The sequence below is a fragment of the Astyanax mexicanus genome, chromosome 20 (genome assembly GCF_023375975.1).
Source record: "Astyanax mexicanus isolate ESR-SI-001 chromosome 20, AstMex3_surface, whole genome shotgun sequence".
Lineage (NCBI taxonomy): Eukaryota > Metazoa > Chordata > Actinopteri > Characiformes > Acestrorhamphidae > Astyanax > Astyanax mexicanus.
In genome coordinates this window covers 12,481,416-12,505,957 of record NC_064427.1, presented here as the reverse complement: position 1 = coordinate 12,505,957, position 24,542 = coordinate 12,481,416, and the positions used below count along the sequence as shown (strand labels likewise).

Here is a 24,542-nt window from a genome sequence, read left to right as displayed (position 1 = left end):
CAGTTTAGACCCAGCCACTCAGTCTACAGCAGTTTAGACCCAGCCACTCAGTCTACAGCAGTTTAGACCAACCAATTCAGTCTACAGCAGTTTAGACCAACCAATTCAGTCTACTGCAGTTTAGACTAACCAATTCAGTCTACAGCAGTTTAGACCCAGCCACTCAGTCTACAGCAGTTTAGACCCAGCCACTCAGTCTACAGCAGTTTAGACCAACCAATTCAGTCTACAGCAGTTTAGACCAACCAATTCAGTCTACAGTAGTTTAGACCAACCAATTCAGTCTACAGCAGTTTAGACCCAGCCACTCAGTCTACAGCAGTTTAGACCCAGCCACTCAGTCTACAGCAGTTTAGACCAACCAATTCAGTCTACAGCAGTTTAGACCAACCAATTCAGTCTACAGCAATTTAGACCAACCAATTCAGTCTACAGCAGTTTAGACCAACCAATACAGTCTACAGCAATTTAGAACCAGCCACTCTGTCTACAGCAGTTTAGACCAACCAATTCAGCCTACAGCGGTTTAGACCAACCAATTCGACCTACAGCAGTTTAGACCAACCAATTCCGTCTACAGCAGTTTAGACCCAGCCACTCAGTCTACAGCAGTTTAGACCAACCAATTCAGACTTCAGCAGTTTAGACCAACCAATACAGTCTACAGCAGTTTAGACCAACTAATTCAGCCTACAGCAGTTTAGACCAACCAATTCAGTCTACAGCAGTTTAGACCCAGCCACTCAGTCTACAGCAATTTAGAACCAGCCACTCTGTCTACTGCAGTTTAGACCAACCAATTCAGCCTACAGCGGTTTAGACCAACCAATTCGACCTACAGCAGTTTAGACCAATCAATTCCGTCTACAGCAGTTTAGACCCAGCCACTCAGTCTACAGCAGTTTAGACCAACCAATTCAGACTTCAGCAGTTTAGACCAACCAATACAGTCTACAGCAGTTTAGACCAACCAATTCAGCCTACAGCAGTTAAGACCAACCAATTCAGTCTACAGCAGTTTAGACCCAGCCAATTCAGTCTACAGCAGTTTAGACCCAGCCACTCAGTCTACAGCAGTTTAGACCAACCAATTCAGTCTACAGCAGTTTAGACCAACCAACGTGTTAAATGTTCTTGGTACTTTGTGTGCGTATGTGTGTGTCAGGGTGAGCTGAGTGACCTGGGCCGGGTGCTGATGCAGGGCTCCTTCAGTGTGTGGATGCGGAAGGGTGTGATGCGAGTGAAGGACATTGCGCGCTTCAAACCAATGCAGAGGCATCTGTTCCTGCATGAAAGAGCACTCCTGTTTTGCAAGAGAAGAGAGGAGAACGGAGACCAAATGTCCTACAGCTTCAAACACTGCCTGAGGGTCAGCACACACACATAACCCATCAAGTAGCACTTTATAGCTCCTTAATTACGGGCTGTAGTTCCTCTGTTTATCTCCATACTTTATTATCTTCCTAATGATCAGGAGCACCACAGAGCAGGCATTTTTGGGTGGTGGGTCATTCTCAGCACTGCAGTGACAATTGCATGGTGGTGATTAGTGTGTTAGTGTGTGGTGTCCTGGCAGAAGAGACACAGCAGTGCTGTGTGTAGAGTCAGTCAATGGCCTGAATGTACTTTTTCAGAGCACTCCCACACACACACACACACAGATAGGGTATAAAAGACCTGTTTTTATTTATTTATTTAATTTGCTTTTAAGTTCAGTTTCCACATTTAGTTGAGATGCAGTTACAGAGTAAAAAAAACCCTCCATACCGGCTGCACCAATTCAGCCAGATTAGACAATGCAAATAAGGACACAGTAATTTAAATACATTTCAGTAATCTGTATAATTTCTAGTCCACGTATTATTTTGGTTTTAGACTGATGCATCAGCAGTGATGGTGATCCAGAGCAAATGGACTGTAATAAACCCTATTGCATCTCAGCTCTAATCAGAGTGCGTTTTTCTCCACAGATGAGTGCCGTGGGAATCACTGAGAGCATTAAAGGAGACGTGAAGAAGTTTGAGATCTGGTACAGTGGACGGGAGGAGGTGTATGTGGTGCAGGTGAGCAGATGCCAGGATAACAGATGACATGCATCCGAGGTGATTTTATGAAACACTACTCTTAGCTGGAGAAGATAAAACTAATAAATCCCCCACCTTTTCTGACCTTGGGCTTAAACCCAGAAGACCCCTTAAAACCTTGTAAAGACCTTTCTGTGCAGATTTTCCTTTTAAGCAGCTAAAGCTCGGCTCACGTGGAAACTGCCTAACCACTAAACCTACCGGGGGTTACTAAATACAGCTCAGAAAATGACCTTCACATCCACTTTCTCAGAAACATTCACTTACTTATCTGATCCCTCACTTCTCTGATGTCCACCTCAGCACTGGCACTATGGCCAGCCTGACATCACTGTGCTGTGTTGTGTCTGCCCAGGCTCCTACGGTGGAGGTGAAGCAGGCATGGCTAAGTGAGATGAGAAAAATCCTCACCAGCCAGCAGAAGAACCTTTCAGGTATGATTCTTTATAATGGTTGAAATGTTTAAAGGGAAAACATGTTTCATATAAAAAATATTGTTATATAATAAAGTATATATGTAAAGTAAAGTAAAAAATGTAATTAGGAACACTTTATGTTTAAGAGCTATTGTATAATATTTAGTGTGCTATCTCTCTCTCTCTCTCTCTCTCTCTCTCTCTTTCTCAGAAAACAGTTACTCCAGTGTGGATCAGCCTCAATATCCTCCTTTAGCTGACAGGTGAAGCTCAGTGCAGCTGAGTCTTCCTCCTCTTTCTCTTTTTCCTACTGTGTTCTGACTCCTTCATGCCAATCACGTCAGACCACCACGTGTTAAAGGGGCTGCTTCTCTTTCTCACTAATCACTTGAGTGAATATTCATTATTTAATCTCTCACTGAGTCTACATGTTGCCCAACCTCCTCTAGGGTCACTTTTTTCTGAGTTAATGCTTATGCTTAATCCCTAATTGATTAATTGATGGCATGAAGTAATAGAGTATGGTGAAAAAAAACACATTCAATCAAGACAAATTCATAGTAAGTTATTAAATGCAGGTCACAATGTACTATAGACTCACTGACAAAAAATAACACACAAAGAAGTTAAGAAGGCGTGTCTAGCAGTAAATAATCTCTCACCAAGAGGTTCACTACCCAGAAGTAGCCTCTGAGTGCAGTGGAAGACCATTCACTATCTACCTAGGACATTAATGCATGCTGTGAGTTTTGCAGCAGTCTGGGCTGCATTTTTTTTTTATCAAAGAGTGTATGTGCAGCTGGATCATTTAACTGCAGCCAGCATGCAGGAACCTCAGTCAGGCCTCAAACGTTACACAGTAGCATGTGGTTTGGTGAAGTCCAAGCCTCAGCTAAAGTAACTTATTTAGCTGATCTCACTACAGTGCACTGAATGTAAGTGTGTAATGAACTGGGTTTGAGGGGAGATTCTGTATTAATTCAGCTAGCTCAGATATTAAAAAGCAGTTAAACTGAATCAGGGGCCAGTGATTTATCATGTTACTTAGATTTGTCACTAACTGCTGCTTAATTGAACAGATCTGACCTTTTACTGTAAAGGTGTGCAGTGCAGGAGGAAGATTAAGGCAAACTGGACTGAAACCTTCTTACAATTTGCTTAAGAGAGTGATCAAAGCATCAGACATTTGGTATAACTTTCTGAGTGAGCTTTTAGAAGTTAAGACACTGTGTTTACAATGGTCAATGATTGTTCAGTAATTACATGATCATTATAAACACACTCAGGACACAATTTTATCACTAATTGTGGGTTTTTAACATCACATATAAAACATTTTACCATTGCTTTGTAAGCACCAAACCCTCCAAATGTTTAACATTGAATTATAAGATTTTTTTTTTAATTGGTGAAGTTTTCTGTATGAAACTTCAACTCCTCTAAATGTTTTCTAGGAAGGAGAACAGTTGTTGGTTCTGTGGTTCTTGCTGTGTTGAATCAGAGTCTTCCCCTGCTCTGTATCACAGTTTCTGCTTGTGATGTTGATGTGTTTGTTTGTTTGTGTGTGTGTGTGTTTGTGTGTAATGTTGTGTTTCTGTCCCTGTGATGCCTGGCGCTGCCTCTGGGGGGCAGTGTGGAGAGAATGCCCGTCTGCATGCCCTGGAGCTCCACCCACATCGCTGGCTGCTCAGGTTGTTTTGATCTCGTTCCTCACAGTAAGCTGCAGGGGGCGCCAGCGAGCTCAGAGGAGTCGGACCGCAGCAGTCCGGCCCTGACCGACCCGGTGGTATTCTCTCCTCACCCACAGCAACACAACCGCCGCAGTGAGTACTTGAAAGAGGTGCAGGGTGAACTGACCCACAGAGTAGAGAATGGTCAGTTTAGCAGGTTTGAGACTGTAAGGGGAGATAAGACTTGTTGCAGGTGGGTTAGCCTTGCTGTGTTCGTGTGTTTCAGGTTGGCCTGGCACCTCCAACTCTGTGGACATCTGTGAAGGCCTTGAAGACTGGGCCACCGACCTGTCCTTTATCTCAGACTCTGATGAGGAGGATGACAATGCGGTGGTGAGTGGAAGTCTTAGGCCTGACCAACAGCCTGAAATCTGGTATACGAACTCCTCTGTACTGTGTTCTTCAGGTTCCTGGGAGGTACCGAGCGATGGTTGACCACTTGAAGTGCGGCAAAGACGACCTCATTATAAAGCACGGAGACGTCATTCATGTTCTGCAGGAAAACACAGCAGGGCTCTGGTCAGTCCATCACTCACTGTGAAAACATTAAGCACACTGAATACCAGAAAGCTGAAAGTTAATGATCTGGTCAATCCTTCAGGCAAGTTAAAAACCTGACCCGAGGAGGAGAAGGAAGGCTTCCTGTTGATACCCTGCTGAGAATTCTGGGAAATGTAGGCAGAAGTCATGTGATCAGCCCAGGAGGTGAGTTTGTGGTGAGTGAAGGCTTTGAATTACACACTGATTACTGTTTTTTCCTTACTCTGCTGAGGGCCTCGCACTGTTAATTCTCCTGCTGCAGTTAATAAGAAAGTTCCTTCAAAGCTGTGTACTGAACTCACAAACACATATTTGAATGCTTACATGCTTGTTAAGCTCATCAAGTTGCAAAAAAACTTAGTAGAAAGGTTCTGTAATTAGAAAAATGCATTTCCTTCCCAGGATTTTGTTCCAACGGCCTGATCTGCTGCAACTCAACTCAGTCCAACATAATCTATTGCCTTTGCATAGAAACCCTTAAATCTTTTCAATTCAATTCAATTCAATTTTATTTATATAGCGCTTTTTACAACAAAAGCAGAAAACAGGTCCACGCCTCTTATGAGCTGCACCACAGAGATGCCAATTATTGCGGTGACACAGTGGCAAGGAAAGTTCCCTCACATTAAGAGGAAGACCATCACCAACTACAAGTCACCCCCCCTGCTTGTAACAGTGATGCCTTCCTTTCCAGATGCACTGAACTCCTTCTACGCAAGGTTCGAAGCACAGAACTACACGACAGCATGGAAGACTACACCTCCTCCAAACGATCAGGTACAGTGCCTGTCCTCAGCTGATGTGCGGAAAACTCTACTCAGAGTCAACCCACGGAAAGCCCCAGGACCAGACAGCATACCTGGCAGAGTGCTCAGAGGATGTGCAGAACAACTCACGGATGTTCTCACGGACATTTTCAACATCTCTCTGAGTACTGCAATCGTGCCGACGTGCTTCAAGACGACCACCATCGTCCCTGTGCCGAAGAAGTCTCAAGTGTCCTGCCTTAATGACTACCGTCCCATTGCACTTACTCCCATCATCATGAAGTGCTTTGAGAAGCTGGTCATGAGGCACATCAAAAACCAGCTCCCGTCCTCACTGGACCCTCTGCAGTTTGCGTATCGTCCAAACAGATCAACAGACCATGCCATCTCTACTGCGCTCCACCTGGCTCTCACCCACCTGGACAACAAAGACTGCTATGTTCGAATGCTGTTCATCGACTTCAGTTCAGCATTCAACACCATCATCCCTCAGCATCTGATCGGAAAACTGAGCTTGCTGGGCCTGAACTCCTCCCTCTGCAACTGGGTTTTAGACTTCCTGACTGAGAGACCACAATCAGTCAGGATTGGAAACAACACCTCCAGCACCACCATACTGAGCACTGGCACCCCCCAGGGCTGTGTGCTCAGCCCACTGCTGTTCACTCTGCTGACTCATGACTGTACTGCAAAGTACAGCTCAAACCACATCAGTAAGTTCGCTGATGACACAACTGTAGTTGGCCTCATCAGCAAGAACGATGAGTCAGCATACAGAGAGGAGGTGCAGTGGCTGACGGACTGGTGCAGAACCAACAACCTATCTCTTAACGTGGATAAAACCAAGGAGATGGTTGTTGACTTCAGGAGAGCTCCAGGTGTCCACCACCCGCTGAACATCAACGGCTCTGCTGTGGAAATTGTGGATAACACCAAGTTCCTCGGTGTTCACATTGCAGAGAACCTCACCTGGTCCCTCAACACCAGCTCCATAACCAAGAAAGCCCAGCAGCGCCTCTACTTCCTGCGGAGACTGAGGAAAGCACATCTCCCACCCCCCATCCTCACCATGTTCTACAGAGGGACTGTAGAAAGCATCCTGAGCACCTGCATTACCGTCTGGTTTGGGAATTGCAACACCTCAGACCGCAAGACCCTACAGCGGATAGTGCGGACAGCTGAGAAAATCATCGGAGTCTCTCTTCCCTCCATCACCGAGATCTACACCACACACTGCATCCGCAAAGCCACCAGCATTGTGGACGACCCCACCCATCCCTCACACGGACTCTTCGGTCTGATGCCGTCCGGCAGAAGATACAGGAGCATCCGAGCCTCCACTACTAGACTCTGCAACAACTTCATCCACCAGGCAGTCAGACTTATCAACGCACAGAGACAGAACTGAACCCCCACCCCACCCACCACTCACCCAACACACTCACACAAAACTAAACTGTACACCCCCCCCCCCCCCCCCCCTTTACACTCACAAGAACTGAACTTCACCCACACACACACCCAGTCAGCACACAGAGACTGACATGACTTTATTCCTTCAGCAATATTTGCTGCACTCTTAAAAACTATAAACTCTACCTCAGTAACTGCTGTGATTATATATGTTACAGTATGTCACACATCTCTGCACCTTATCCCCACTATACACTTTATTATACCGTATCGGTACTGCACTGTCCTGTCTTTAAATTGTCTCGTCTTTTGTATTTATTGTATTTATTGTTATTTAGTGTTATAATTTTATAATTTTATGTTGCACTGTCGTCACTCCTGCACTTTATGTTGTCTATTGCTTGTTGTTCTATGTTGCACCATGGTTCCGGAGGAACGTAATTTCATCACACTGTGTACCTGTACTCAGATGTAATGACAATAAAAGCCTCTTGACTTGACTTGACTTGAGAAACCTTAGGAGAAACCAGGACTTAGTCAAAGGAACCCATCCCACTCGGGTCGACCCACTCAGTACAAACAACTAACAAATACCAGAACAAAACAACAGTACAGAGAGATAATGTGAGCTATAGCTAAAGTAACAGTGGATGGCCAGGCTAGGAACCTTAAGGGACAGGGCATCTCGATACATGTGGAAGAGATAGATAGACAAAACAGAAAGGCAGAGAGATGGAATTAGTTCTGAATAAAACAGCCTAAACTAAACTAAAGGTCGAGAGCCAGAGGGTAACATAGACACGGAAGCTCCCTGAAACACTGGCATCCACCCACTCCACCGTCCACAAACCTGAGTGACCGTGTGCAGTGGGAGAACAACAGCACCAGCATCTCAGTTTACCACAATTTCCTCTGTCCATGAACCCCTGGATCTGCAGCCTTATCTAAAGGGAAAAACATTAATTACCAAAAGCTAAACTAAACAAGTAAGTTTTCAGTCTAGACTTAAAGATTGAGACTGTGTCTGAGTCCCGAACATATTCTGAAAAAATATTCTAGAGTTGGGGAGCTTTATAAGAGAAAGCTCTTCCTCCTGCAGAGCTCCTCTGAATTGTAGGAAATACTAAGAAACCAGCACCCTGAGATCTAATTAATCGCGGTGGTTCATAATAGGAGATGAGGTCTCGCAAATATGGGATCATATATAATGTGAATAATAACGGTCCTAATATAGAGCCTTGTGGAATACCTTACCTTAGTATAACCAGAACACATATCAATTATCCTCACAAACTGATAACGATCGGTAGTATGATTTGAAGGCAGTTCCAGTTACACCGACCATGTTCTCTAATCTTTCTAAAAGGATAGTATGATCTAATGTATCAAAGGCTGCGCTCAGATCAAGAAGTACCAGTAGGGAAACAGCCTTGGTCGGTGGCTATAAGTAGATAGTTTGTTATTTTAACTAAAGCTGTCTCAGTGCTATGATGAGGCCTAAATCCAGATTTAAATTTTTCATAGATCTGGCTTCTTTGCAGGTAAGAGCAAAGTTGTTGGGCCACAGCTTTAAGAGGTTTAAGGGGTGCTACAACATCGAAGGTAGAGCGAAAGGTATTTTCTAAACATTTGGTTAGTTTGTCTAGTTCTACTGGGTCTACAGGAGAGTACATTATTATAGTTGATAGAAGTTTATTGGTAAATTGTTGGGCTGTAGTTATTCTTTTAATTCTTTTAAGAATTACTATTAGAACCATTTTTCTAAACGTGTGTGTTTAGTTATACTGAGAGTTAATATGATTTTTTTTTTTCCTCAGGCAAGGAAAATCTGAAGAGCAGGAAACTCAGCACGTAGAGACGATCATCTGCAAGCGGAACATAAATAGATACATACAAGAGCCATCGAACAATCTGCAATAACACTGTCCAACACCAAGATTCTTCCCACACACACATGCACACAGATCAGTGAACAAGTATGAGGATTCAGATAAGTTTGATTTCCTCATCTCATATTTATTATAAAGAGAACTGGAAGGGATGAAGAACAGGATGGTGATCCATTTTACAACCATCAGCCTTTATAAAGCACAACCGATTTCATCATCATCATCATCACCAGACAGACATCGACATTCTACACCAGACAACATAACCTTAGTTTAATAGCTAACACTACTGGTTCTTTCTTTCTCTGACAGAGTTCAGAATTCTTCACAGTGGTGGTTAATGGAACTAAGCTTAACCTCTAAAAGCCCCCTCACAGTTCTATCAAAGGGTTATGAACAGACTGTTTAATTAACTGTTAAGATATTTGAAAGGTTCTTTAAAATAAGACACGGTTTCACACCAAACACCACTCTGAAAGTGTTCAAACAGTTCACTTTTAATCCCACAGTGCGATGATGTTGCCGATGATGATGGAGGTTTATTTTTCTTTAATAAACCCTGAATGTCTAAATATTTTTTACTGATGTCATATGGGCTAATTTTGGCCTTCTGCAGTACAGACGATATATGACTGACTTTCTGTGCCAAATTTGTACATTTCATCATTCATTTTCACTTTTTTGTAATCAGTTTTTATACTCCTGTTGGTGTTTCATGCTCATGTTTAAGCCACAAGACTACAAGGTTAGACAAAATGAACAGTTTAGTTTTATGCTTTGTGCTATTTTTGTGCGTAATGCGCGTAGCTGCATTTTACAGACCTCACTCTTTTCATTTACCAGCTGTGTGTGAAAGGAGTGCTCTAGTGTTTTCTATCCTTATGCTCGCTATCTGTTGTACCTGAAGAGCATGGTCGATCTCCACAGACCTTCATTTCTAAATGCCCTGAATTTAGAAGAGAGTAGAAGCACAAAAACACCACACTTTTAGAAGTCACAGGGCTGATACAAAACTGGCTGATCCCTGAAATAAAAAAAAAATGAAATTTGTGCACCCTGCGCAAGGCGTGTTGCGATGCTCGTTGATATCGTACACCCCCCCATCAGTATATTTTCATGACATTCAACTAATGTCAATTAGTCAATTTTGCAAACCCCGTTTTTACAAAAACAATAAACAGAAGAAAGAATAAAATAACATTACTATTCCCTTAAATGAGCTGCTGGTGTGAACGTGCAGGTCAGTGTCCTCTGCTGGAAAGACTACTGCCACATTGATTGGTCTATTTCACGTTACGCCCAAGACAAACCCGTAAATAATTAAGAGAATTAAAACATGCCTTTAGCGTGTTTTGAACTGCGCAAGTCATATTTTTTGCCCCTTTAAGATACCAAAGACACAGGACACGCCCCTAAATTATGCTATACAATGCACAATTAACTAGCGCACTATAGATCACTAAAATAGGGCCCTAAGACTGTTTCATCAAATCTGTTATAAATGTACTTCTTATAAACTTATCTACTTTTTCAACACTTTGGAAACAGTAAAACATCCCTTCAGGTTTACCTCCAATTCAATTCAATTCATTTAATTAAAAATATGCCCATGGACTACGTAATTGATTTTAGAATTGGTGTGTTTTTATTTATTTCTAAGTTCAGAAAAATGTGCTAAAATTATGCTCTCTACAGAAAAAGCAGAGATAAAAAGCACTGGTCCTCTCCATTAGCTAACTTAACTCTTTCCCTGTTGTTTTGTCTTGTGTCTTCGGCAATAGCTTTACTGTTGGCACCTAGCAAAACTCCACTTCTAAAGCTATATAAAGTAAGGAAAAGTAGTATTTGAATACCCTGCGACTTTGCAAGTTTTCCCACTTGGAGGGGTCTAAAATTTAAATTTTAGATGCATATCCACTGTGAGAGACAATCTAAAAAAAATCCGGAAATCACAATGTATGCTTTTTTATTAATTAATTTTTGTGATACTAGTGCAATTAAGCCAAATAAGTGGCTCTGTAAGAAGCATATTAAAGGGTCTGGAGTGGCCAAGCCAGTCTTCAGACCAAAACCCTATAGAAAATATTTGGAAGGAGCTTAAACTCTGTGTTTCTCAGAGACTGCCCAGAAACCTGGCTGATCTGGAGAAGACCTTTGTGGAGGAATGGGCCAAAATCCCTGCTGCAGTGTGCAGTGCAAACCTGGTTAAAAAAACTACAGGAAACATTTGACCTCTGTAATTGCAAACAAAGACTATTGTACCAAATATTAACATTGATTTTCACAGGTGTTCAAATACTTATTTGCAGCAGTAACACACAAATAAATGAATAAAAAAATCTTACTTTGTGATTTCCAGATTTTTTTTTATTGTCTCTCACAGTGGATATGCACCTAAGATGAAAATTTCAGACCCCTTCATGATTTCTAAGTGAGAAAACTTGCAAAGTTGAAGGGTGTTCAAGTGCTTATTTTGCTTACTTTAATGGCTTTTCAAAAACGTATCACCTGTTCCACTCTCTAAGATGCTCTGCATGAGCGCCATGAAGTGTTTTACCCCCGACAACAGCAGCAGAGCTGTGTGGAACAGCAGAGTCTGTTTTGCCAGCAGTATCAGACAGCAGTACCACATGGATCAAACCATGATGATCTCAAAATCATTGCTCATTTCAACATTTGACTTAACTGAAAGTAATGAATTATTTTCTCAAATATTTAACTCTCTCATATTATGGGATAAGTAATTTAATATAGTAGTTAAACCTTTAAAATAACTATTTGAAATTAGAAAGTAAATAAAAAAAAAAACAAATAGGCTTGAAGTAAATATATTAAAGTAATATATGTTGAGGAAAATAAGGCATTATTTTCACATCAGTAAAAGAGAAAAAGTCATTTTTTTGCTTCCTGCTTTGCTTAACAGCAAAAACGAGCTTCCACAGAAATGTTTCATTACCTTCTGATCTTTTCAAAGCCATATGTGTAGAATTGTGAATTTGATTTGTACAAGCCAGGCGGTGGCGACAGAAACCTCTTGTTAATACAGTGTACAGACATGAAATGACTCAGCAGATATTTAAGCACAAATGTACGATGGCAGAGCTATTTTTGTCTGAATGATTATTAGTAAAATGTCTGAATGATTATTAGTAGACATTGCCAGAGTGCAGGGAAACATTGCTGGTGTATAAAACATGTTTATTGACTCTTTTGACTCCTGTTTTCCTTGACTGTCAGGAATGTAAGGAAACATACAGCTGCAGGAAAGCATTCAGCAAGTGTTTTGAATTATTAATACACTGGGTAGAGGGGTGTGTGGCATTGTGTTCTACAGAACTGTGGCTGCAGGACGCCTGGGGTTTTAGTGTTGCTTCATGAATGTTTCACATCTGATGTGGGCTAAATGCTCTACTGGGTTCCACTGTAATGTTGCTTTTTTTCGGCTCTCCTGGGCATCGTTTTGGCCTGTGTTCTCTAACATGCCTGCGTTTCCAGGAAGCACACCATCAACATCTTTGAACACGGTCCAGCAGAGCTGGGTTACGACCCAAAGTACACAAATAAAAGGTGCACTCTACCCACTCTGAGCACAATGTCAGACAAAGGGTGGGGGGTCTTATAGTACTATTATAGTATTTTATTTATTTATTTATGATTAAATTTTTGCATAAAAACTAATTTAGTAAACATATAAGTGTTTTATTTTAGCCTACTTTACTCACTGAGGGACTTATTCCTGGGATGAGTTGTTTGACAAGGGGCCAGGGCTTAGTGGGCATGTTTATTTAAATGGGGTGTGGCTGAGTCTGTGTATTTGAATAGGATGGGTCACTTGATCACATGCCATTTTAGACTAAGAAGGTGTGTTTGTTCAGGCTCGAGGTGGGGAGGGGTTGAGTTGGCAGATTGGTTTAAGTGGAAGGTATGTTTGTTAAGGTGAGGAGACAGGACTGAGTGGGTGGGGTTGTTTGATTGGGGCAGGGATAAAGTGGCACTATAATTTTAAGCACTACAGCAGGGGTCAGGGTTATTTTCCAGAGGAGCCCGCTCTGATCCCGGTGATGTTAGTGATCCAGTTCATGTATCTAGACACTCGAGTGTAGATTCCAAACTTTCCATCCTTGGCGCACTCATCGCCCCAGCTGATGATGCCGGTCAGGAACCAGGTGCCTTGGAAGCTGGTGGCGTGCGGACCACCGCTGTCCCCCTGGCATGAGTCCTTGCGGATGGTGCTGTATCCAGCACAAAACATGAAGCGAGAGATCTTGTCGCTGCCCTTGCATTCTGTGCGGTCCACATAAGGGACCTCCACCTTCTGTAGGGTGTCAGACTCGTGCCCGCCGTACCGCAGCCGACCCCAGCCGCTTACCAGAGAGTGGGGGGCGCTTTTCAGCAGGTTCTCTGTAAAGGTCTTGGGTCCCAGGCATATGGGCCTGGCATAGTCGGAGAACAGGACAGGTGTCTGGAGCTTCAGGAGAGCGATATCGTGATTGTGGCTGCGCTGGAAGTTGTAGCTGGGGTGCGGGTGATACTCGGCTATCTCATGATCACTCTCCTTTCCCTCTTCCTTCTTTACATCATGTTCACCTAAACAAAAACTACAATTTATTATTGAGCATGTGTGTTTTATGTATTATTAATATAAGCATTACACTGCTCCAGTGTTTTAAGTGGTAATGGCAGTAAAGAAGTTTATAACCATTTACCCACAACAACACAGCTGACTGTGTTACACTGTAAAAAATGCTGTGAAATCCACAGTAGAATACTGTGTTCCTTCACAATATTTACAGTATTATTACAGTATTTACAGTATTATACTCTAAATTAACTTCAAAATGATAAAATCACAGTAATAATCCTACTACTGTAGAAATGCACAGTAATAAACTGTAATAATACACTAATGAACAATCAAAAGGGGGCAGTATTCATTTGAATTCATTTTGGATTGAATCCACCAACAACCTAAAGAAGAAGAAGAAGAAGTTTGAAAAGTGGAGCGGCACTAAATCCACCATTCCATGTACGTATCATAGAGGCACAATGCTGTCTCTTGACTAACTAAAACCTAAATCTAATTATTTTTTATGTCACAGTAGTCAAAGTATTGAACTCAGAATAAGACTGCTAGAAAAAAAGTCAGTTGCAAAAGAAACTAAACTAAGCTAAATAAATTTTTCTTTATAAAAAGACTTTCTCTGAGAGCCTCTTATTAACATTATGTGCTTAACAAACCAGTTATATATTAACTTTAATTTTCATTCCTGTTTGATTTCTTGTCAGAATGAATCCTGACTCCAGCAAGTGCAGTGAAAAGTTTAAGACACGCCAGAAAACTGGAAGAACTGTAAAGCAGAAAACATCAGATATGAACCCACACATCATAAGTTCTTTCATAAGTACTGCAAAGTTTGACTGGCAAAACAATTAGAATAAACTGTTATTCTTCACGTACTGATGAAAAAAATAGTTAATGATTATTGTCTGCTGTGTCTCTGCAGTTTTTGCTGAACAATAAATAATATCATGCAGTAAATAGCATTAAAGAAATTGTAATGTTTAACAGTGATTTAATACTGACTGCAAAATAAAGCAGTAAGGTATCATTCTGTGAAAAACATTACATATCATTTATTTTTGTAAAGTCTGGTCAATACAACTATACACAAAATTACAGTAAGCATGACACATTTTCACAGAATAATTTACTATTCAGCTGCTGCCAGTTTTTTTTAACAGTGATTTTAGTTTTGACTTACTGTTACTGTGTTACTGTGATTTTATTTCACAGTGAATTACTTGTCAATTACTGCCAGTTTATTACTGTGATTATATTTCACAGCACATTTTTTTACAGTGTACTTTTTTTTAGTTCTTTTAATTATTTTGGCAGTTATTTTGATGTCCACTCACACCTTAGATAGGACAGGGTGTGTGTGTGTGTGTTTCATACCCAGTCGGATGAAGAAGGCTCCAGTCTTCCCCTCCAGACAGTGAGCGGCTGTCACAACCCAAACCTCGCTCAGCAGAGAGCCGCCACAAAACGTCACATTTTTATCTTTAGTAACCAGCGCCACCTAGTGTAGAGAGAGAACAGCTCCATATTCAGCCCTTCCCAGACATCCTCCCTTTCCTTATTACTTACTGTCTACTTTTGTGTACAGATTACTTTTTTTGCATTCAGTTAGTTTTCTGTTTTTTTTACCCAGATGTTTGATGTGAAGTTTTTTTGCCTCATAAAAGTTAGCTTTCTCTATAATATGTCTCCAACCTGAAGCATTCTTTAACCCTCCATCCCGATGCTGTGCTCAGCTCTTACCTGCCAGGGAATCTCTCCAGGTGTGGCTTCATTTCCCCCGACAATGCGCTGGTCACTGTTGCTCTGTTCGGTGACAGTGGGCAGGGTGGGAAAGAAAGCCCAGGCGTTGTCTGCGTCCGGCCTGATAGTGGTGTTGCTAAATTCTGTACTGTTGGACTGTGTTACATTACTCTCCGTTGAGTTCTGCAATTCTACAGAGTGTACTTGGTCAATGGTCTCTGCAATGATGAGTGTTCTAGAAGACAGAACCTCGGAGACGTCCGCTCCTAAACTGCCACATGGGTACTCCCCTGAAAAACACACAAATAACAGCTGTTATACATACCCAATAATCCTGGACTTTTTCACTGAGGTCTAATAAAGTGTGTGGATTACACAGAGCACAGTAGCTGTTTCCTAACAAGAAAAGCATGAAATGACTTCTGAATAGATCACTGAATCAGATGAACCAAGTGAACAGAGTTATAGAGCATTGTGGGTGCTGAGTGTGTGTGTAAGATAAAGTGATAAGTAGGTTAGCTACCCATAGGTTCGCAGCTCCTGCTGTCCAAAGCAAGTCTGTATCCATCAGCGCAGTCACACACCACTCCGTAAGTTTTATTCACCAGACAGAATTGCATACAGCCCCCATTGTTTACATCACACTGGCGTGCCATCTCTACACACATACACAAACACACACACTGTTGTTTTAGACATTATTACATGTGAATACTTACATATGTGTACACACGCACACAAACACATATACAGTATATGCACAGTCATTCTTAAAAAATGGCAATGCACGACACTGGTTACAGGACGTTATTAACGTAATGTTGGGCTGTTAAAGTGTCTGTAATGAAGATCAAAGGCTGATTTGGCATCATACAAGATTGCACCCAATACCATGACACCAGGCCCCCTGAATGTATGGTGCAATCTTAATTGCTAATCTTGACACTGATTACAGAGCCTTCACAAGGTGGGTTGGTTGTTGGTTGTTCTCTACCAAAATAAAAGTAGGACTAGTCACTGAAGATCTGCCACTGGTTATCAGCCACTCCATGACAGTCTGTCACGACACCATTGCAGTCTTTGGATGTTGACGTGGTGTTAAAGGCAGTGGTCTTAAACAAGCTGGCCACCAACGTAAATAGATGTTAATATTAGGTTGAATGTTGGGCATGACGTCAGATGACAAAAATCTTACATCAAGATACCGTCTAATACTGTTACATGCCTGCAGGGATTGTTCTGCATGCATGTAGTTTTGCCAATGGTGCCAGCACTAAAAGGATGATTCCAGGATGAAATGACATGGCTCCTCAAACCATCACTGAATTTGTAAACTTCACACTATTCACACTACTATCAGTGATGGTTTGAGGAGAAATGTAATCTGCTGGTCATGGTACACTGTTATATCAACTCCAAAGTCAGAGCACTTTATACTTCCATCTGCTGACAAGCTTTATGGAGATGTAGATTGCATTTTCTGGCAGGACTTGGCACACTTCCCACACTGTCAAAAGTACATAATATTCAAATTTTCTGAGATATTACGTTTGTTTTTGTTTTTTTATTAGCTATAAGCCATCATTATCATCAATGGAAGAAATAAATGCTTGAAATAGATAACTCTGTGTAATCAATCTATATGAGTTTCACTTTTTAAATTTAATTACTGAAATAAATTAACTTTTCACTGGTATTATTATTTAGTTTTTACAAATATTCATATATAAATATTATTATTACAAAATATGTATTTATATACATATATACATATATATATTTATATATATATAACATCTGGTATATAGTGTGTGTCATTGCTCGTAGGTTACCTAGCTCACAGTTCTTGCCGATAAAACCAATTGGACACCAGCAGATATATGCACTCATCCCATCCTCACATGTCCCACCATTTTGACAAGGAGAAGACACACATTGATCTCCATCTGAAACACACATATAGACACAAGGCTGCTTTTACTACTGCCCCACCGCTTCTTAAAAATCCTTTCACATTCATACCTCAGGCCATTCTCTGCTCCAGGAGCCATTATTACACACAGTGCAAATACATGCTCAGAGAGGCTCAGGAGTCAGGATGAACCAAAACGGCTTCCCCATAGGAGAAACTGGGAAAATATATGTTTTTTTAGGACTGTTGATTTAAGATTCATAGATTTTGCTCATTTTTTGCCTTTGATTTGTTTATACATTTGCTCGCTGTTCATTTTAAATAATGAAAAACACTTTTGTAATTAATTTTATAATGAATTTATAATTAACCATGTTTTACATCTTTAAAAAAAAATCACATGAATGACATTAAAACACAATACCAAAGTTTTGAGTGCCTCTGTAAAGGGATATAAAAATTAGTCACTTTTTACATATTATTAATATACAGTGCCAGTCACATCTTTTGGATTGGACACACCTTCTCATGCAATGTGTTTTTTTTTTTTCATTTATTGTAAATGAATACTGAAGTAATCCAGACTAAGATGAAACACATAAGGAATCATTTAGACACTTAAAAATGTTAATCCAACCTAAATGCTCTTGAAGCATTTAGTTGGGCTTTTCTGGTTTACTCCACCCACTTAGAAGGTGGGGTTTGCATACTTTTTTTTAGAGTTATTAATCAGAAACAGTACAATACTTTTAACCGACAGGGCGCTAGGTAGAATTTAAAAAATAACTTTTCTGCAGATTTCGTGTAATAAATAATGCAGTAATAAAGTGATTATAGTTGTGATTTCCACCTTTATTCCCCCATTCATTTAAAAAGGCATTCACATCAATCCTAGACTCAATTGGTATTATTTAAAATGTAACAGGACCTACTCATTACTGTAATCATACTCTGGATTTAGTTTTCACCCTGGGTGTTAGCATACAGTAGATAACCTGAATATTCGTTCTCAAACCTCAGAAAATAAGATCATTACCTTATTTAATTTAAATTAGTCATAATATACGTACATCCCCTTGCTACTATTTGAAACGTTCAAAAACGCCTTTTACCGCCCAACAATTTAAAGATAAAGTTTCTCATTTATCAACCATAGTCTTCTCTTTGGTAGACTAAACAGAACTAGAGAAACTGATTGTTCAGAAAATACATTTTTGGTCTACTTTAGACGATGTAGCATAAAACAGAGAGACAGAAAAAGCCAGTAAAATGGGGATCAACCAAACTTGTAATGTTCCAATCTGCTTGGAAGGAAAATCTTGTCATGTATAGAAGGGAATTTTGCTTTGCATATCTGGTCTCACAGATTGAGTATAATAAAAATAATCCAAGAGCTCTCTTTAACTGACTAAAAATCAGGCAGGTACTGAACCTCACATCCTGTCTGATATTTGGTGTGGCTCATATAGAACAAATCCTAGTTACTGAAGTTAGGTTGGAAGCCTTTTTTATCCCACTTTCACAGCTGGAACTAGAGAAAATGATCTCCTCATCAGCACAACCTGCACACCTGATTCAGTTCCTACAAAATTCTTAAAACGAATATTACCCAATATAATGATTTATTAATTAGACCGCTGTTAACAAACTCTTGTTTGCTAAATATTTTTTTCATTTATTGGATGACTTTACTATTAAGCTACAATTCAGAAAATGTTTACATAATTAAAAAACACTGAACATAAAAAGTAAAACTATTGAATGTGACTGTATATTAAATCCTTATGCTTCATTGTTCTCAATACTGCACATCATTATGCCATATTTACAGTCTCTGTTTGGCATGTAGTCACTGCTAGTGCTGCTTCTTGAAAACCAGCATTTAGTCGCCATCTATCACTTAATAAAGCAGTACATTATGACAGATAGAGATGCTGGAATAGAGTACAGTCACCCAGCTGGGTCGAAGAGGTTCAGGACAATGAATGTACTTTTAAATGTTTACAGTGTGCAGTAGACACTACAGTGGGATAATACACACACACACACACACACAATATATTTTCAACCAGCACTCACCGATATACCTGACCCAGAACTCCCTCTGAAAAAGGAAACAGGAAACGGACGGTTATGACGGTCTTTCTCAATCAGTACTGTTTTAATTTTAGTTAAATGCATTAACTGCCCCTGTTTTCACCTCTTTCTCATTAGTTACTCAGTGTTTTCACCTCTTTCTCATTAGTTACTCACTGTTTTCACCTCTTTCTCATTAGTTACTCAGTGTTTTCACCTCTTTCTCATTAGTTACTCAGTGTTTTCACCTCTTTCTCATTAGTTACTCAGTGTTTTCACCTCTTTCTCATTAGTTACTCAGTGTTTTCACCTCTTTCTCATTAGTTACTCACTGTTTTCACCTCTTTCTCATTAGTTACTCAGTGTTTTCACCTCTTTCTCATTAGTTTCTCAGTGTTTTCACCTTTTACCCATTAGTTACTCACTGTTTTCACCTCTTTCTCATTAGTTACTCAGTGTTTTCATCTTTTACCCATTAGTTACTCACTGTTGTTACCTCTTTCTCATTAGTTACTCACTGTTTTCACCTCTTTCTCATTAGTTACTCACTGTTTTCACCTCTTTCTCATTAGTTACTCACTGTTTTCACCTCTTTCTCATTAGGTACTCAGTGTTTTCACCTTTTACCCATTAGTTACTCACTGTTGTTACCTCTTTCTCATTAGTTACTCACAGTTTTTTCCTCATTCTCAAACACCTCTCGAGCCTCCTCCAGGCTACAGTTTTCCTCTATGCACTCTCGCTCCAGATTATCTCTCATCATCTCCTCCAAAGCTCCAGTGTTGTGTCGCCTGTGCCTGGACAGAACAGTGTCTGCCGATTGTCTGGACAGAAACACAGATGCTGGGAGGAGGCAGACAGACAGTTAGGAAAGGTTAAAGGGTTATTGCATATTATGATCAGATTTTGTGTAGACAAAAACTATTTTGCTGACTTTCTGAACGTTCATGCTGAACAATGAATTAAAACACTTTTACATTAAAATCTCATACATATAATGTTTTGTCTGCCTCTGAAAAGAAATATAAAAAAGTATAGTTTGGCCACTTTTGGCCTAAATATGATGTGTTTTGTTATACATGATAAATCTCATTGTTAATTATTATTATGCCACATTTTTACTTCTCAAGGCCTGTCTAGCAAATGGACACTACTATTATTACTTCTGTTTCTTGTGTATAAGCATTTAGTTTCCCATATCACTTAATAAAGTGTAATTTATCATTTCAGGAGTGGATTATGACTATTATAATTAATTAATTGTTCATCTTACCTGCAGAAGTGAGCTGTATCTCATGCAGAATTCCACAGATCAGAGAAAACAATTTAATCTTCTCCATTTTGTCCAAAAGTAGACAAGCACTCAGGCTGTCCGCTCCAAAGTCCAGCGCAGCTGTGTTTGCACTTGCTGATGCACAAAGTGGGAGGGTCTAAGTCTGTACTGAAAACATTTAGAAACATTTATATTTGCTTTTACAGATAGTCCAGCAGTACAGCGTTCAGTCAAACAGTAACATGTTTACGTCACTTTAAATAGACTTTTAATTTAGAGAGCAGTTAGGGTGTACTCATACTCATGTAGACCTGTTCTTCCTGTACTTGACTCATTGATGAGTAAAAGAGGTTAGGCTGATTAACAGTTCTGGACTCTACTATATGTGACTGTGAGCAAAGGCAACAGACCCAACAGACTCAACATTTAAACATAAACATAAAAAATCTCTCACTAAAGCAGAAAACAACATTCTAAATAGAGATCTGAAGATAAATTTTAGTGTTAAATTAGGCAGAGATTTAGCAGAACAACACAGTCATGTGCTATACATGTCTCTCATTCTCTTGGGATCTCTGGCAGCCTTTTAGCATTAAAGAACCTCGTTTATTAGCGTTCTAATTCATGCTTCCAGATTGCCAGATGGTGGTAAGGGAAAAGATGACGAATGCCAGCAACGTCAGGAAGACATACCTCGACTCCTTTGCAAATGACAAGATGCCTGTGCTCAGGCTTAATGTTGAATCTACGCTCATCCTACAACATCAGGTAAAACTTATGGGGGCTTGGATTGCAACCAAAGCGCCTGCACATACATGTCAGTCAGAGGTGCCCCCATGAGCAGCCCATGAGTCTGAAATACCCCCATTGTATCAACATGCCACTCTATTAAGGTCTGTAGTACCAAATGCTAAATAAGCCATAGTGACGACTACAACTAGTCAATTTGAAAGTTGCTTTATATACTGTTAGCTACCAGCAGTTGGTCCCCCAAACACATAAACGGTTGGTTGAGTCTGATTTCTTCACTGATGCATAATACGTGGACAGGGCACAAAATTTTTACCACGAGACTCATCAGTGCAGACTGCAAAGCTGCAAAGTCCACTTCAGACCACTTTAATTCTAGCTAAGGTAGAGGTTCAAAAGGAGGACCACAAAGTGAGTCCAATACATTATGACAGTACCACTGAGCACTATGGGGAACCCCAGGGGTTCTGATCTAAAATGCTCTTTACAGTTTTTCACAATTGGTTTGGCTCATTTCTTGAAACTGAGATGACATTTTCAAAATAACATGGACAAATCCCCAAACTAACTTGCCTGGTGGCTAGTATTGGATGCTAGTCCTGTGATGATATAACAGGCGATCAGTGTAGAGGATGTCTCAGGCATTCACAACGCTTCTTCCCACGGTGCATTGCTAAAGAACACATCAGATGCGATGTTGATAAGAGTTTATGGTCAAACAGACTGCAGCGGATGGATGGCCAGGAAGATGACCAGGAGAGAGAGGGGAGTGACACAGAGTAGTCAGAATGTTACTGTACTGCATTTGTGATGCTTGACTGTTTTTTTTACATACTGTAATGTATTTTGTTTTGTTTTTGCAGTTTTTTGTATTTTGTATACATAGTATATTTGATACATTTTCCTTTGTATTTTTTTTTCTTTCCTACCTACAGTAATGTGTAAAGATGTACTTGTAAATAAAAATAGTTACAGTTTCCTCAGCAGAATGAGTGCAGTGTGTGTGGTGTTAAAATTTGTATTCCTTTAGCTAGAACTCTGCCATAAAGACAAAACATCTAAGCATTTTGACTTGCAGTACTTACACAATGCCAAAGGGACAATGCATTTTGGGGGCACTGATGATTTGTGTGAGAAAGGAAATTAGTTTTGACACATGGGTAAACTGTTTTTGGAGCGATATGAGCATTTGATGAGGATCCATGTAGTTGTGCTGCACCGTCCAGTTTATTTTGACAGGAGGACGAAATGAATGAAAATGTGCCAAAGCAATTGAGAAGGATATATGTCATTTTTATGGTACTGACTATTTATATGAGAGAGGGACTTCATTTTGAAGCAAGAATGAACATTTTGGGAGACATATGACATTTTACTGGTTATCTGAAGTGTTGCGAAGAACTGTAAGTCTGTTTGGCCAATTTACCTTATAGTTATAGGAATGTCATCTCAGTTTCAAGAAATGAGCCAAACCAATAGAGAAAAACTGTTAGAAAGCTGTAGACCAGTTTGTGTGTATTACAGTTTTTTTCAAATGTTTAAATGCATTTCTAGAAATTTGGCTCAGTTTCTCAAAACTCTAAACACAAACTGAAAATGATTACAGTTTTTCCCAAATGTTTAAACGCATTTCTAGAAACTTGGCTCAATTTCTCAAATCTCTAAACACAAACTGAAAATTATTAACTCTTTTGTTGAAACTCAAACAAACAAACAAACAAACAAACAAATCTCCAGCAAAACTGATTCCTTCCACCAAAACAACACACACAGCTATTTTATGCTTATCTCTTATAGAGCATCAAATAAACACTGACAAGATCAATTCAAAGCACTGTTATCAGAAGTATTTGGTTATGTTTTTGACTTCATGAGGCCAGTGTACAAATTCAAATGCATACAAGTCCATGGAAATATGTTGTCTTTCTGTTCTTTATATTTATTTGGTGTGGTGTAGTTCACATACAAAGAGGTAGCAAAAATGTATTTATTGCAAAATGCAAAGAAACAGATCACTGTTCATCAGACCTCTGATCTCGGTCAGGCCAGGGGACCTCATCTACATCAGCTGCAAAATTCTCCCTTGCCAAACAGTGAGGAAAGAAATGCCTTGCATGGCGAATCCATCCTTGGCAATCATCTGTGTGGATGTTATCCACATGCCTCCTCCATTGCCTGTAGTATCGCCACACGCTCGTGGGGTCTGCGTTTCTGCACTTTCCCCCTCCATGCAGAAAAGAATCACTCTATTGGAAGAAGTGTTTTAAGGACCAAGTTGTGCATGGTGATGTAGGACCCCACGGTGACCAATGGCAGCACACATGGTGATGTTTCCACCACGCTGCCCAGGGACATCGACAATGGCACGGTTGCCAATGATGTTCCTCCTTGAAAGATTGCTCTTCCTTGTCCTCTTACTCTGACTCTTCCTTTTGCTCCATCATCTCGCCTAACACCTGAATCAGTCACTTGAGGCCTCTTTTATACTCTGACAAATGATTGAACTGTTCTTCTAATTAAGTTTACACAGGTGCAACTTGTATGAGACTTCTTGGTAATTAGAGTTTTGTATCTGAAGGTCAGTGATTCTTAGGTGGCTAAGGTTTTCTAAATGATGCAATTTGTGTTTAGTGATTTGCAAAGCTGTGATTTAGAATAATATCTGAGTGAGCACATGTGGAATTGTGCTTAGAGTTTAGAAGTTTGGAGTCACAATGTTGACACATGAGCTTCATGTTTTTGGATTTGTCTGCATAGTTCCACATTTTGTGTGTAAACAATGTGGAAAAACTGTAAAGGGAGCACCATTAACAGTAGAATACTTTTTTTTTTACTTCAACAAAATTATATCGGGTACACATGTGGAAAATTTGTGTTTATTTACACTATATTGCCAAATGTATCTGCTTGCCTGCCTTCTTCTTTTTTTTCTTTTTCAATTTTTTTTTCCATTTTTTCCCTATTTTGATCAGCCAATTACCCAACCCACTCATTAGGACTCCCCCTATCACTAGTGATGCCCCAACACACCAGGAGGGTGAAGACTAACACATGCCTCCTTCGATACATGTGAAGTCAGCCACTGCTTCTTTTCAAGCTGCTGCTGATTGCATTGCCGAGCAGCCAGCGCGCTCAGAGGAAAGCGCAGCGACTTGGTTCTGGTACATCAGCTCACAGACACCCTGTGCTGCGACATCACCCTTTAGTGATGTGGGGAGAGAGCACCATCTACTCATCCGGAGGGAGCAATTTTGCTCCCTCTGAGCGTCAGCAGCTGATGGCAAAGCTGTTTGAACCTGCGATCTCCCTCTCATAGTGGCAGCACGTTAGATCCCTGGTGTCCTGCCTTCCCTTTGTTAAAGTAAGGCAT

General features: G+C 40.3%; 3 protein-coding genes across 9 annotated transcripts in view; 1 reads left to right on the top strand and 2 right to left on the bottom strand.

Moving 5' to 3' along the window:
- Positions 1-9,898, top strand: part of LOC103028411 (proto-oncogene DBL) — a 60,953-nt gene extending 51,055 nt beyond the window's left edge. For 4 of the 7 annotated variants that reach the window (XM_049469034.1, XM_049469031.1, XM_049469033.1 and 1 more), the window contains 9 exons: positions 1,166-1,369; positions 1,971-2,063; positions 2,440-2,518; positions 2,712-2,763; positions 4,133-4,323; positions 4,457-4,563; positions 4,637-4,749; positions 4,832-4,935; positions 8,768-9,898. In XM_049469034.1, the coding sequence (XP_049324991.1) occupies positions 1,166-1,369; positions 1,971-2,063; positions 2,440-2,518; positions 2,712-2,763; positions 4,133-4,323; positions 4,457-4,563; positions 4,637-4,749; positions 4,832-4,935; positions 8,768-8,805 (981 nt within the window). In that variant the 3' untranslated portion in view covers positions 8,806-9,898. Of the gene's footprint in view, positions 1-1,165; positions 1,370-1,970; positions 2,064-2,439; positions 2,519-2,711; positions 2,764-4,132; positions 4,324-4,456; positions 4,564-4,636; positions 4,750-4,831; positions 4,947-8,767 lie in introns of all 7 variants that reach the window. The other 3 variants (XM_049469036.1, XM_049469032.1, XM_049469035.1) reach the window with 2 other exon arrangements.
- The window catches only part of si:ch73-52f15.5 (uncharacterized protein LOC100150557 homolog), a 200,036-nt gene that overhangs the window by 67,192 nt on the left and 108,302 nt on the right, over positions 1-24,542 (bottom strand). The window lies entirely within an intron of this gene.
- Positions 12,021-20,548, bottom strand: f9b (coagulation factor IXb). Its single transcript, XM_007239083.4, has 8 exons — positions 20,423-20,548; positions 19,823-19,992; positions 19,153-19,177; positions 16,994-17,107; positions 15,685-15,819; positions 15,162-15,451; positions 14,796-14,919; positions 12,021-13,426 (listed from the first exon to the last, which is right to left on the bottom strand). Exons 1-8 carry the CDS (start codon positions 20,487-20,489, stop codon positions 12,867-12,869), a joined length of 1,485 nt encoding a protein of 494 aa, XP_007239145.2. The 5' UTR covers positions 20,490-20,548; the 3' UTR covers positions 12,021-12,866.

Excerpts from the sequence above, each read along its gene's own strand:
- f9b (XM_007239083.4), bottom strand. The coding sequence starts at position 20,489 with ATGGAGAAGATTAAATTGTTTTCTCTGATCTGTGGAATTCTGCATGAG. Across the intron at positions 15,452-15,684 it reads CAGGAGCTGCGAACCTATGG|GGGAGTACCCATGTGGCAGT; the intron begins GTAGCTAACCTA and ends TGTGTTTTTCAG. Across the intron at positions 14,920-15,161 it reads CTGGAGAGATTCCCTGGCAG|GTGGCGCTGGTTACTAAAGA; the intron begins GTAAGAGCTGAG and ends TCTCTACACTAG.